Raw genomic sequence first — 12912 nt, 5'->3', positions numbered from 1 at the left:
TGTCTTTTTGTTACTGGCTTATTTCTCTGAACATAATGTCCTCAAGGTTCATCCATGCTGTAGCATGTGACAGGATTCCCAACTTTTTAAAGGCTGAATAACATTCCATTGTACATATACATATAATTTTGTTTATCCATTCATACACTGATGGACATTTGGGTTTCTTCTATCTCTTGGCTATTATGAATAATGCTGCTATGAAAATGGGTATGCAAATATGTCTTTGAGATCCTGCTTTTAATTCTTTTGGTTATATACGCAGAAGTGGGATTGCTGGGTCACATGATAGTTCTATTCTTAATTTTTTGAGGAAGCTCCATACTGTTTTCCATCGTGATTGTATTGTTAGTGAGTCAAATATTTAGGTTTTCTTAGGAACCGTTTTAGATTTACAGAGAAATTGAGAAGATGGTACAGAGAATTCGTATATATCCCACACTCAGTTTCCCCTGTTAAGCTATCACATTAGTGTGGTATATTTGTTAAAATTAATGAACCATTATTAAATAAACAGCTTATTCATATTTCCTTAGTTTTTGCCTAATGTCTATTTTCTGTTCCACGGTATCACATTATATTAAGTTTAGTTGTTCTGTCTCCTTAAGTTGCTCTTGGTTGTGACAATTTCTCAGATATTCCTTGTTGTTGATGACCTTGACAGTTTTGAGGCCTACTGGTCAGGTATATTGTAGGATGTCTTTCTACTGAAATATGTTTGATATTTTTCTCATGTGTTTTTCTGGTGTTATGGGTTTTATCATAGAAGAAGATCAAAGAAGTAAAATGTCATTTTCATCACATCATATCAAGGGTACTTAACTACCATCATGATTTATGACTCTTGATGTTGACTTTGACACCTAACTGAAGTAGTGTTTGTCAGTTTCTCTATTGTAAAGTTATTCTTCTTTTGCTGCCTTTTCATACTGTCCTCTTTGGAAGAAAGTCACTATGCACAGCCCATATTTTAAGAGTGGGGAGTTATGCTCCCCCCTCTTTTAGGGTTAGGTTTTGTTGACATAAAAAAAAGTTATTTTATCAGCAAAAAAAAAAAGGGTTTATTTGGCAACAGCAAAGAATTGCAATGCAGGACATGCAAGTTATGGCAAAACCATAGGCAAGCTGGAAAAACAAAGGAGAGAATCTTTCTGTTACCAGAGTAAAGGGGAAGATGGGAGGAGGTGTTACAAAGAGTCCATTTGAGGAAACTGGGAGTTGTAAGTATAGTGGCTTTTCACTGCTGAGTTGTGACAGTCTTTCACTGGCTGAGCTGTTGCCAAGGCAAAAAGAAACTCTTCCTTTCCCTTACTGTGGTAATAAAGGAGAAAAATCTTCCTGTTGGAGATTCAAGGTACCCCTTCTCCCTGTTTGGAGGTAAATGATCACGAGTAGTAAAGCCTGCGAGCTCCCAGTATAGGCCCTTCCCGACTCCAATTTTAGTTGAGGTTTCCTTTAGTAATTTTCAGTTTTAACAAGCAAAGTAATCCACACAGGAAATATCTTAGTTCTTTTCATCACTGGTCATGCCTTGCACGTTTAGCAGCTGATCTGAGGTGGATAAATAGCCCGTACTGGCCACCCCCACTCCTGGAACCCCACTTTTCTCGTCTGTAAAAGGGGTATTGGTGATCCTTCACTCCCTAGGGCTGTGGTGAGTAGAAAGGCTCCTGCTTTCAATGTCAGTTCCCTCTGCCTCCCCTATATGGCTGTCGGGGACACCCGGGAGAGAGACGGGGCAGAGACTAGACTAGGGCTTCTCCAGAGCCAGGCGCCAGGCGCCAGGCGCAGCCCACACCAGTCCCAAGTTCTAACCACACCCTGGGCCCAGCTGCCCCACTCCAAGGCGGGGAGCAGGTGTACTTCCGCCACCCATAAGTATCTCGCACGTGGCGGGCCGGGCGGGGTGCGGAGCGGTAGCTCCGCTGCGCAGTGCCAGCAGTCTGCAAGGCCAGGACGATGAACCTGACCTCCATGCCTCGCTCCCCGCGGCCGGGCCGGACCGCGCCCCCCGCGAGCCAGTCAACGGTGAGTGCGCAGCCTGGATCCGGCGGGCGCCTGTGCTGCCATGCCGCCTCTCCCTTCTTTCACTCTGTCAGTCCCTCCCCTCGGGTGTGAGTCCGCGTCCATGGTCCCCGGCCCCCGCTGCTGGTGCGCCTTTTCCATCTCTGGCTGGGTTCCTTTTTTCTCCGGGCTGTTCCTTCCGCGCCACGGTCTCAGTTCCCATTCAGGCTCGGTCCAGCCTCTCCTCTTTGCCCTCTTTCCTGTTTGGCTGCCTTGGTTTCTCTCCTCCTTCTTTTCTTGGTCTTTGCTGTAGCTGATGTGTGTGTGTGTTTCCTCTGTCCCCTGGCTTGTCCTAGCTGACTGCTCTTCCGCTGTCTCTCTCCCTCCCCTGCCCCCATCCCTCCTGCCCCGGGGTAGATGCAGACCCAACCAAAAGCTGCCAGTGTCCTGTTCCCTCACCCCTCAAACCCCCACCCTCTCCAGCCTTGCCCAGCCCTCTGGCAGGATCCTAAGCCAGCCTGCTTGCTTTGCTCATGCCCAGGGCTTGGGAGAGGGAAGTTTGGGAGAGGATCAGTGCGGGGAAAGCCCGGTGTGCTGTAGGAGCAGCGCATTCTCATCTGCCTCGGGCTAGGTGCCATCAGGAAGACTTGTAGAAAGGGAAAGCAGATCCTGCAGTGGGGAGACTGTGGCTCTTTCCCATAGGGCGATGATAACGTCATTGTTGTTGACTATTGACAAAGTCACCTGTTCAGTGACAGGGCTGCCTAGGTGCTCAGTAAATGCCCGAATGAATTACCCCGCAAGGGAGGGAGCAAGCATGGTGCATGATGCCAGGTAGGGCAAGACTGACCTTTATCAGAATACCAGTAAATACTCCTGTAAATCGGGGCTGCCAAGCAGGCTCCATTCAATTCAATAGACATTTATTGAGCATCCTCTGGGGTGCTGTACTAGGTACTAATGATATAAAGATAAATCAGAGCTAGCCCTCCGTTAGGCACCACACAGCCTAATGGGGGATACAGATGTAAAGGGAATTACAAGATAGACAGTGGAAGTACAGGGCCCTCTGGGATCACAAAAAGACAACCCATCTAGAAAGATTCCTGGAGGAATTAATTGATGGATGAGTGGGCTAAGTGAAGCAAACGTTGGCTGCAAGTGGCCCCAGCCTGCTCCGGATGGGTGAGGTGGGCGAGCAGCAAGCTATTCTGGTAGTTGATTGCCAGGGTTGCAAAGGACCTGTAAACCTTGTTAAGGACTCTAGGTGATCTGGAAGGAAATGTAGGGTCACTGAAGTGTTTCATACAGTGGGTGACAGATCAGATTTCTGCACTTCAGAAAAACTGGTTTCAGAGTGTAGATTTGATTAGGGGAGGGCATTCGAGGGGGCAGGGTGTCATGGAATTATAGGAATCAGGCATTTAGGACTTGGTGACTGATTGTGTGCGTGTGTGTGTTGGGGGGACAGGGGCGGTCGTTTAGCATGGAAGCAGAATGTAAGATTACAACCTGGGATTCTGGCTCAGAAAACTGAGATAGGAAACAGTGGGAAAGGTTGTGGGGTAAGGGGAGATCTTGAGAGGCCTGGGGGACATATGAATGGAGATGTCCCTCCATTGACTCCACTAAGGGTGACCTAAGGAAATGTATGAATGTTTGGCAGGGGGTTTGCAGATGTGTAGGGATCCTTTAGACTAGAACTGGGTGAGAGCTGAGCCTGTCTGATTCATCCCTGTGTCCTCATGGCCAGCACTGGCCTGGCACCCAGCAGAGGATCCTAAAGACCATGTGTCCCCAGCCCATGTATAAAGGGCCTGAGACAGGCTTTCCTACCGAGGGATGCTTCAGCAGGGTGACTGGTAGAAAAGGTGGGGAAAAGGTGCCACAAGGAAGGGCAGGTCGTCCGGAAGAGGGGTGGAAAAGAAGTCTTTTATCTACTAGAAACACATACTGTAGTACTTATGGATAAGGTAGGAAGTCTGGGATTTCCAAAGAGATTGGGAGTTTGGGGGGGGGGGAAAGGAGGGAAAGAGGGACAGAATTAAGAAGCTTGGAAACAGCTGAGGTCTTATTTGATAAACAAAGAAATGGGGCTGAGAATGTCAGGGCAGGAAGCTATTTTGTGAAGTATCTGGCAATGAGCTTCAGAAACATTTGAAGTTACTGGATTCATTAGACTTTCAGAGCTGAAGAGACTTAGAGTTCTCTTCGTCTATTTTGCCTCCCTGTTTCATAGATGACTAAGCTTAGGCCCAGAGAAGGAAGTGAGCTGCTGCAGGCACATAGCTAATTATTGACAGCAGTGGGACTGGATGCAGGAGGGATGGGGGTAGGGCACTCATGCTGCTCTGGAGTCAGACTGACATGGGTTTGGTCCCAGCTTTGGCTTCAGCACTTCCTAGCTGTGTGACCCTTCTTTCTGACCTTCCCTTGCTTGTAATGTGGGGGCATTAAGAACACCTGTGAGCTTACAGCAGTACAGGAGTGATTAAATCCATTCAAGGGTTAACATTTGCAACTTTGCATTTAACTATCAGCTGTACAGAGGGACCTCAGTGTTAACCAAAGAGCCTTGCCAAGGGGCCTTGAGGTGTGTGGGAGAAAGAGGGAGTCACAGATTCTGGGCTTATTTGTCTCATAGCTGTATTGTTTGACTGCTGTCAGAGTGCATTCTCTCTCTCCTCTCCCTTCTCCCCTCCAGCCAGCAGAACTGTCCCCTGGTAGGAGCTGTTGCCATGGCAACTCAATTCTCCCCAGGAGTTTGGCTGTCTTTGGTTCTCTTAATTCCATTCTTAGAGGTAGAATTCACAGACAAGTTGAAGATGAGGTCACACCTAAATTAGGTTAAAGGACTTTTCTGAGCCCCAGCCCTGGCCCTGTAGTGACTTGTGGTAGCGTTCTCAGGTCACTGATTTGTTAGAAACCCAGCCTTCCCTCTAACACTACACAGATCTTTTCTGCAGCAGCAGCCATCACATCCCCTAGGAAACCTTCCCTGATAACCTCCAACACACATGCATAAAAAGCCGACACCTCCTACCTTTGAGTCTTCCTTCTCAGCTCATACATTTAAGTCATCTGTTTCCCTCTTTCCCCTGTGAGCTCCTCGACGTTTAGGAGGAGGCTTGAATGGAATAGGTCCTCCCTACATTTTGTTGAATGAATGAGTAACTAAGGGAATGAAGAGAGGACATATTTGAAGGTTGAATACTAATTTAGACAATGACTAACAGCACAAGCTTCAGGGTAAATTGGTACCTGAGTTCAAATTCCAACATCACCACTTAATAGCTGGTTGATTCTAGGCAACTATTTCACCACCTTAAGTCTTAGTTTCTTGATCTGTAAAATTGAGACTTAATGCATTCTTCATAGGATAGCTATTAGAATTGAGTTAGAGACTGTATGCAAAGGGCTTTGCATAGTCGCTAGACTGGGAGCGGAGGGACTGTGTCCTGCTTGTTCCTCACTGTGTCCCAGGTACCTGGCACAAAGCAGGCACATGCATATTTTATTGAATGAGTCAATTTTAAATAACAAAAGTTCTTCAGGAAGCTGGTTTGTAAGGATAACAACTGGTGTATCACTTCACATGTAGTAATTGCTATACTGTCTTCTGGTATTTTTGCTTACACTTAGTATTCCTCAAATGCAGCCTGTTTCCAGGTTCCTTTCCACACTGGGCTGTGGGCATCTCCAGGCAGGCACCATGTGTGTCTCACCCACATCCATAGTGCTCAGCCCAAGGTGGAGCATAGAGAAAAGGCCTCTAAAAATTCTGTTGAGCAGCTAACCCTAACTTAACATTTACATCACACTTTACAGGTGATGAGGCAGTTTCACATCCGTGGTGTTACTGGCCTTTTCACCACCAAGGATATTCCTGTTATTTAATATCCATGGGCCTGTATTTTGACAAAACATCCATCAAACAAATTCCATTTGCTAATCAAAGTCATGCCAACTGCTAATCAGAACTTCTGATCTATATGAAATAAAAATTTTTATCCCCAACTCCCAACGGAGGATGTGGACACACATAAGTACTCAAAAAATGCTTCCTGAATGAATGCACGTATGATTTCTTTAGCCTTTGAGAAAGGTTGAAAATGGTTTGTCCCCTCCTCCTTTTTTTTTACTGTATCTTAGATCTGAGCACCTACGTTGGGAACTTCTGACTTCACAACAGCTCCATATCCCCATTTTATAAACGAGGACACTGAGGTCAAAGGAGAGGAAAAACCTTGCCAAAGGCCACATACTTTAGAAGTATTGTCACTGAGGCTTGCTTCCACAGCAGCCTACTAATATTCTGTGACCTAAATGAGAAAGTTAAAATGCTTGTTAGGTGTTCTTATATCAAACTGAAATATTTTTCTTCCTTAAAATGTCCATTCTCTGGAGCTATACAGCATTAATATAACCCCTTTCAGTACGATGAGCTTTTCAATTGCTGAAGCCTCTCATGGCTCTCCTTAATTCTGTACGGGGTTATTTGAATGAAACTAAGTCATGAGCTTCCTGGAGGTGGCGCTATTGGTTCACTGCCTCTTGTGCCTCTAGATATCTCCCGTCGTGGAGCTGAACGTGGGAGGCGAGTTTTATACTACCACCGTAGGCACCCTGAGAAAACTCCCGGGCTCAAAGCTGGCAGAGATGTTCTCCAGCTCAGCCAAGGTCTTCACGGATGCGGAAGGCCGCTTCTTCATTGATCGCCCCGGCACTTATTTCGGACCCATCCTGGACTACCTGCGCAGCGGGCAGCTGCCCACGCAGCACATCCCCGAGGTGTACCGTGAGGCTCAGTTCTACGAAATCAAGCCTTTGGTCAAGTTCCTGGAGGACACGCCGCAGATCTTTGGTGAGCAGGTGGCACGGAAGCAGTTCTTGCTGCGAGTGCCCGGTTACAGCGAGAATCTGGAGCTCATGGTGCGCCTGGCGCGCGCAGAGGCCGTGGCGGCGCGCTACTCCAGCGTCCTAGTGTGTGCAGTGCGCACGGAAGAGGATGCCGCGCACTGCGTGGAATCGCTGCGCGTCCTGGAGGCGGACAAGAGGTTGGTCGTCCAATTCGGGCCTTGGAAAGCGGCCCCGGTCATCAGGGACCTCCTGGACTCCGTGCGGATGGACATTGAGGCCCAGGGGTACCAGGTAACCTATGACTACTGCTCCACGAAGACATTCCAGCCTAAGCTAGGGGTCAGTGAATACTTCTATACGTTCCACTTTACCTGGTGGTGATCCTCACGGGCGGGGACTGTTAATGTACCCTGGTGGGGCTTATGAAATTAAAAGTTGCCTTCAAAAGCCATCTTCCTTTAATTTCAAAAACAAACATCAAACAATTTCCAAATTGGTCTGTGAAGCTTGCCCCCAAATATTTATCTCCCCTTGAGGACTTTCCACTCATTGCAACGGACTCCGCTTGTACTTGCCTAGGTAGTGAGGTGCAACTACTTCTTTAAAGCCACATGTACCTGTCAGAACCTTACCTTGAAGTCAAATAGTAAGGCTGAGATTAATTGGAATGCTCCAAAAATGCTTTGGCTGGAGATGCGGGGTGTCAACAGGAAAACAACAGGATATCATGAATCTAGTCTGATCTAAAAAAAGTAATCTACCCGGCCTCAGCCGATGGGCCAATCCTTTAGCCCTGGTATGTGCCTTAGGAGGAAGATGCCAAGTTAGTACCTGTAGTAGATGCCACCCAGACCTTCTGTCCCAGATGCTGTGAGTGTTGGCTGCTAAAGCCTCACAGCTGTCCTCTGCTTTAGAGCAGTGGTTTGCAAAATGTGGTCCCTGGACAAGCAGCATCAGCAACACCTGGATACTTGTTAGAACTACAGATTCTCTGACCCTTTCCCTACCCCCACACCTACTTAATCAGAAACCCTGGGAGTTGGCCCAGCACGTTTAACAAACTCTTCAGGTGCTTATGATACACTCTAATCTTGAGACCTGCTCTGAAAAAGAATTTCCATTTCTCTTGTGTAGAGGTACAGAAGACTGACCCCTAACTTCAAGGAAGAACCAGATCTGGTGGTGCACTTCCTGTTCAGAGCTCCTTGTGGGATCAGGCAGAAGTCAGTCCTCATCTGACACCATATTCTTGTTGAGCATTCTTCCTCTGCTCTACCCCATTTCCCTCATTCCCCTTCCCTTGAGAGCACATCCACAATGAATCACTTGCACAAGAGAGTCTTTCAGGTTCTGCTTCTCAACCTAAGACATATGTAACTCTAAGGAGGACACATGTAGACATTCATCCTTCTACAAGTCCAGGCCTGGGTTAGATGGCTCCCTTCCCTGCCTAGTAGGGTGACCAGCCATCTTGGGTTCCCTAGGACTGAAAGTCAAGTTTAAGTGTCCAAGTTTAAGGAATTAACACTAAGTCAGGGAGTTTCACATTTAAACATAAAATTGCTCAGAACAAAGTTATTTTCAACAAGCGTTATAATTCAGTAAGTTGTATGTTTTTTCTTATTTGCAAAGCTTGTTCTATGTTTTCCTTTTTTGGTATTTAATATGGCTGACAATTTAAAGTGAAAAACTCCTGAATGTCTATTTGAATTTTTTATCATGAAGCAATTCAACATTATTTATCAAAAGCCTGAAGAGGAAGTTCATATCTTTTGATTGGTATGATCAATGTAAGATTAGATTGTAAGGGGACACCCTGCTTCTTAAGATTGAAATAGGATAGTTTAAAATTTCAATTTTATGAATTTTGGAAAGGTCAGTGTTCTCCCCAAGATTTCTGCACATTCCCAGAGGGCTTGTCTTCTTGTGGTTGGCTCTGGTTCTTTGCTTCTGCTGGATTCATTCAGCATAGGGATCATCTAGATGTATTGAACTGGTTGTTGCTGTTCTGCACAATGATCACCCAGATTTAACACTCAGGTCTTTTTCCTAATTTTTACAAATGCCACTCCCATGAGCTATTTGTGCACATAGCAGACTGTGGAAAATACAGGCAATGAAGAGGAGAGTCTACAATGCAAATAACTTGAATATTGGACATATCTATTCTTAAAAGTGTTGTCAGTCACCCCCATCACTAGGGGCTTTTCACTAGTAGATTGTATTTGTTTCCTATTCTTTCTTCCCTCCCTGTTCTTGCCATGCTTCTCTGTAGGTGGGTGTAACCTTCCCCATCCCACTGACTTTGTGTTTGGCCTCATGACTTAATCTGGCCAATGGACTATGTGTGGAAGTGACAGTGTGCCAGTTCCAAACAGGCTTTAGAGGCATGCCAAGTTTCCACCAGCCTTCTTGTGTTCTTGTCATTTGCCAGGAGAAGACCATCTTCCAGTCTAGCTACCATTTTTTATTGCTTTGGCTCTATCCTGCATCCCTTAGGACCTGACTCTCTTCCTAAGCAATTTACCAAACTATTTTATTAAACAAAGGTAAGTCCAATATCCCCCTCCAACTCCCAGTCCATAATGCAAATAATATAACATACTATTTTTTATCTCACTTAACAATAGCAAATCAATTGGAAATAAGTTAGTTATACTACATATATATAATGTAATGTTATACAGCAATTAAAGTAATATTTATAGATGGCTTAAAGTTATTGGAGAGGAGAATGCTTATTTAAGTCTATGCAATTTAATTAAATATTAACTCCAAAAAGGATTTAAGGTGGCAGGGCTTACATGGTTATGGGAAAAAAATGTCCAAAAAGGTATACATTAGAAGTATATAAATTAAGTGGACACTTTTGTTTGCCTACCCAATAATACCATCTCCTCCCTTCCTATTTTCTAACAGAGAAAGCAAAACAGTAGGACACATTAATAATGTTTAAAATACTATATGTTTATTTGTAAGGGTGAATGAGACTTTTCAGATCCGTTGGGATTAACTGAAGAAAATTATAGAGTCAGAAGAGGAAAACTTAAAACTGAATGCTAAGTATAACTGTCATTATAATCCAAAGGAAAAACACAAAATAGAGTAAAATCTCTGAGATTGCCCTCATAGAAATACCTCGTTCATAGCACTGTGCCAGGTTTTCAGGTTTACATTGTTCTCCTAGAGTACATTATTTTTTACAATTCTCTACTTATTTTCCTTGTCTTCTCCCACCCCCTCCCCATTCAGTCTCTTCCCTTTTCTGCTGTGCTCAGTGTCCTGGGAGTCTTATCCCTAGGTACTGCATGCCCAGGTCCCTTTCTGGTTGGCCAAAGACTTGGAAAGTACAAGAGTGAAAGAAGACCTGCGGAGTTGGTATATGGATGGACCTCTTGGAATGGTGAAAATGTTTGTGTTTCTTATGAATGCCTTTCAGAGGGCACCCATTCTAAAATAGGCTAAAAAAAAATAAATAATGGATGCAATGATCCAACCTGTGGATATCAGTCAACTTCTTTCCCCAACTCCTCAATGCTTGCTCAATGGAGTCATGAAAAAGGTGGCCATGATGGCAGAAATGGAAAGCTAAGCATAGGCTCTACAGTATAGACTTCCTCTCACCAAAGATGATCAAGTAACTGATGGATGTCCAACAGCAGAGACCAACATTAAGCCCCTTATATGGTATTTTTCCAGGGGTAGGGAGGCGTGGGTAGACGCTTCTTGGTGCTAGGTTGATTGCACTGCAAATTAGTTAGCTATACTGCTCTGTAACAAACTGTTGGAAGAAATGTTAGTGTTTCTAAGCAAATGAAACTGACGGCTTTGTTTGAGGATGTTTACAATGGTGCTTATGGGTAGGGAGCAGACTTACTTATAGGGTACTAAGGCTAGTATCACTCTCCAATCCTGAAGACATTTCAAGGAAATAAAAAACGCCTCTCACTGGGTTGTAAGGCAGACTTGTTTCCTGACCAGAGGGCAGGTTTGCTAGCATTCATCTTTTAAGATTAAGAGTTCCCTAAGCTCAGTATTCTTCAATAGTGTTAGAGATCTATCGTGTGCATGGCATTCACCTACATCACCCCCATGGATCTAGGCGGGCAAGGAGAACCAATATAAACACGAAGTTCATGCTATACTGTGAATAATAAACTGTCTAAATCAATTTGGGCTTATTGTCTCCTTACTAGCCGAATCTATGGAAGTGTGGCAAGCTGACTTGGCAATTTAGGGACTGTCTGACCATATGACAACCCCCTGACCCCCAGCCTCAATGCCTTAAGACTGCAACTATTAATTATTTCTCATAAGCCTACAGATTGGGCAGTTCTGGTCTTGGGCTCATTCATGCACCTGTAGTCAGATGGTGGATCAGCTAGGGTAGGGCTGGTCTAAGATGGCCTTAGCTGGGTCAACTTGATTTTGTTCCATGTGGTCACTCACTCTCCAGCAGACTATGTGGGACTTATTCTCATGGCAATAGTTGGGTTTCAAAATCAAGGAAAGGCCTGAGGAACTGGTATATGGAGGAACCTTGAGGCTTAGACTCAAACCTAGCACAGTCACTTTTGCTACATTCTACTGGCCAGGCACAAGTCTAGCCCAATTCAAAGGGTGAGGATATAGATTCCATCTCTTAATGGAAGCAGCTTCAAAGCTATATTTCAAGGGACATACATACAGAGGGAGAAATGGGGCCATTTTTGCAATCATTCTACTACACACTGGATCCTTTCCATCAGGGAAGGAGTGGTGCCTTAACCTCACAGGGATAGATACAGATTCAGATTTGACTTTCTTACTGCTATAGACTGAGTGTTTGTGTCTTCCCCCACCTCCACGAATTCCTTTGTTGAAACCTTAACCCACAATGTGATGGTATTGGGAGCTGGGGCCTTTGGGGGTTGACAAGGTCATAAGGGAAGAGCCCTCATGAATGGGATTAGTGCCCTTACAAAAGAGGTCCCAGAGAGCTCCCTTGCCTCTTCTCCTGTGTAAGGACATGTGAGAAGATAGCTGTTTATGAACCAGGAAGTAAGCTCTCACCAGACACTGAATCTACCTGCGCCTTCATCTTGAACTTCCCAGCCTCCAGGACTGTGAGAAATAAGTTTCTGTTGTTTATAAGCCACTCAGTCTATGGTATTCTGCTATAATAGCCTAATATCTCTATACATGTCCTATTAGCTCTGTTTTACTGGACAACCCTAACTTATATACCTACCTGCAATGTTTCTGCCAGCCCTACCATTCATGGATACCTTATTCATTTTCGTAGTATATCACACATTGCTTCTGACTAAGGAGCTTATTTTATGGTGGAAGAATTTTAGCAAAGAAACTCATTGGTCTTTCCAGGTACCCCATCACTCAGAGGTAGTTGCTATAATAAAAATAGTGCCATGACCTTTTGCAGACTCAGTTATGGTGCTAGCTAAGAGACAACACATTGTGAGTTGGGGTGCTATCTTACAGGTTTGTGATATGCCTTACACGGACAGCTAATACATAGTAGTGTCTCCCAATTAGAATACATGGGCTTGGGAACAAAGGGGTGGTGGTAGGAGTGCTTCTTGTCACTTTTACACCTAATAACTCATTTATGGAGTCTTGGGTTCAGTGGGTTAGGAGTACTTAGTCCCCAAGAGAGGAACAGTTCCATTAAAGAACACAGTCATTGTTGTATTATTTGGAACATGTACTGAGACTGCCCCTGGTTATTTGGGATCCTTGCTGAGCCAACAGGCAGAAAAGGGATTACTATTCCAGTCTGAGTGACTAACCCTAATTTCCAAGGGGAAATTGAGTTGTTGTTATATTGGGTTGTTGGAAAAGTCATGATGCATTTTTTGCAACGAAAAACATAGAAAACATACATCATGACTTTCCCGACAACTCAGTACAATAGGGACAGGAAAGACTCTATTTGAAGCCCAAAGGATTCATTGGGGTGCCTCATTGTATGATCATATGCAATAAATGAAAGTCAAAGGAACATGTCATCAATTCAATAAAGACAGTTCTTCATTTCAAAATTAAAGA

The 12912-nt window shown here is 44.6% G+C and overlaps 1 protein-coding gene across 3 annotated transcripts; it reads left to right on the top strand.

The window, feature by feature from the left end:
• The first annotated feature begins 1082 nt into the window (after positions 1–1082).
• On the top strand, positions 1083–11219 carry KCTD14 (potassium channel tetramerization domain containing 14). 3 transcript variants are annotated; one of them, XM_019623630.1, is made up of 3 exons: positions 1083–2028; positions 6571–7155; positions 10117–11219. In XM_019623630.1, exons 1-3 carry the CDS (start codon positions 1960–1962, stop codon positions 10327–10329), a joined length of 867 nt encoding a protein of 288 aa, XP_019479175.1. In that variant the 5' UTR covers positions 1083–1959; the 3' UTR covers positions 10330–11219. The 3 variants fall into 3 exon arrangements, with proteins under 3 accessions (XP_019479175.1, XP_019479177.1, XP_019479176.1); XM_019623632.1 differs by having other exon boundaries at positions 1084–2028; positions 10143–10309; XM_019623631.1 differs by lacking the exon at positions 10117–11219 and having other exon boundaries at positions 1086–2028; positions 6571–9265.
• Positions 11220–12912: the final 1693 nt, after the last annotated feature.

Source organism: Hipposideros armiger, unplaced genomic scaffold (assembly GCF_001890085.2).
Source record: "Hipposideros armiger isolate ML-2016 unplaced genomic scaffold, ASM189008v1 scaffold_556, whole genome shotgun sequence".
Lineage (NCBI taxonomy): Eukaryota > Metazoa > Chordata > Mammalia > Chiroptera > Hipposideridae > Hipposideros > Hipposideros armiger.
Note: the sequence above shows the minus strand (reverse complement) of the source record. Positions and strands in the feature narration are given on the sequence as shown.

Coding starts and splice junctions, on each gene's coding strand:
- KCTD14 (XM_019623630.1), top strand. CDS start 1,960: ATGAACCTGACCTCCATGCCTCGCTCCCCGCGGCCGGGCCGGACCGCG. Junction 2,029..6,570: donor CCCCCGCGAGCCAGTCAACG/GTGAGTGCGCAG, acceptor TTGTGCCTCTAG/ATATCTCCCGTCGTGGAGCT. Junction 7,156..10,116: donor TTGAGGCCCAGGGGTACCAG/GTAACCTATGAC, acceptor CTCCCCATTCAG/TCTCTTCCCTTTTCTGCTGT.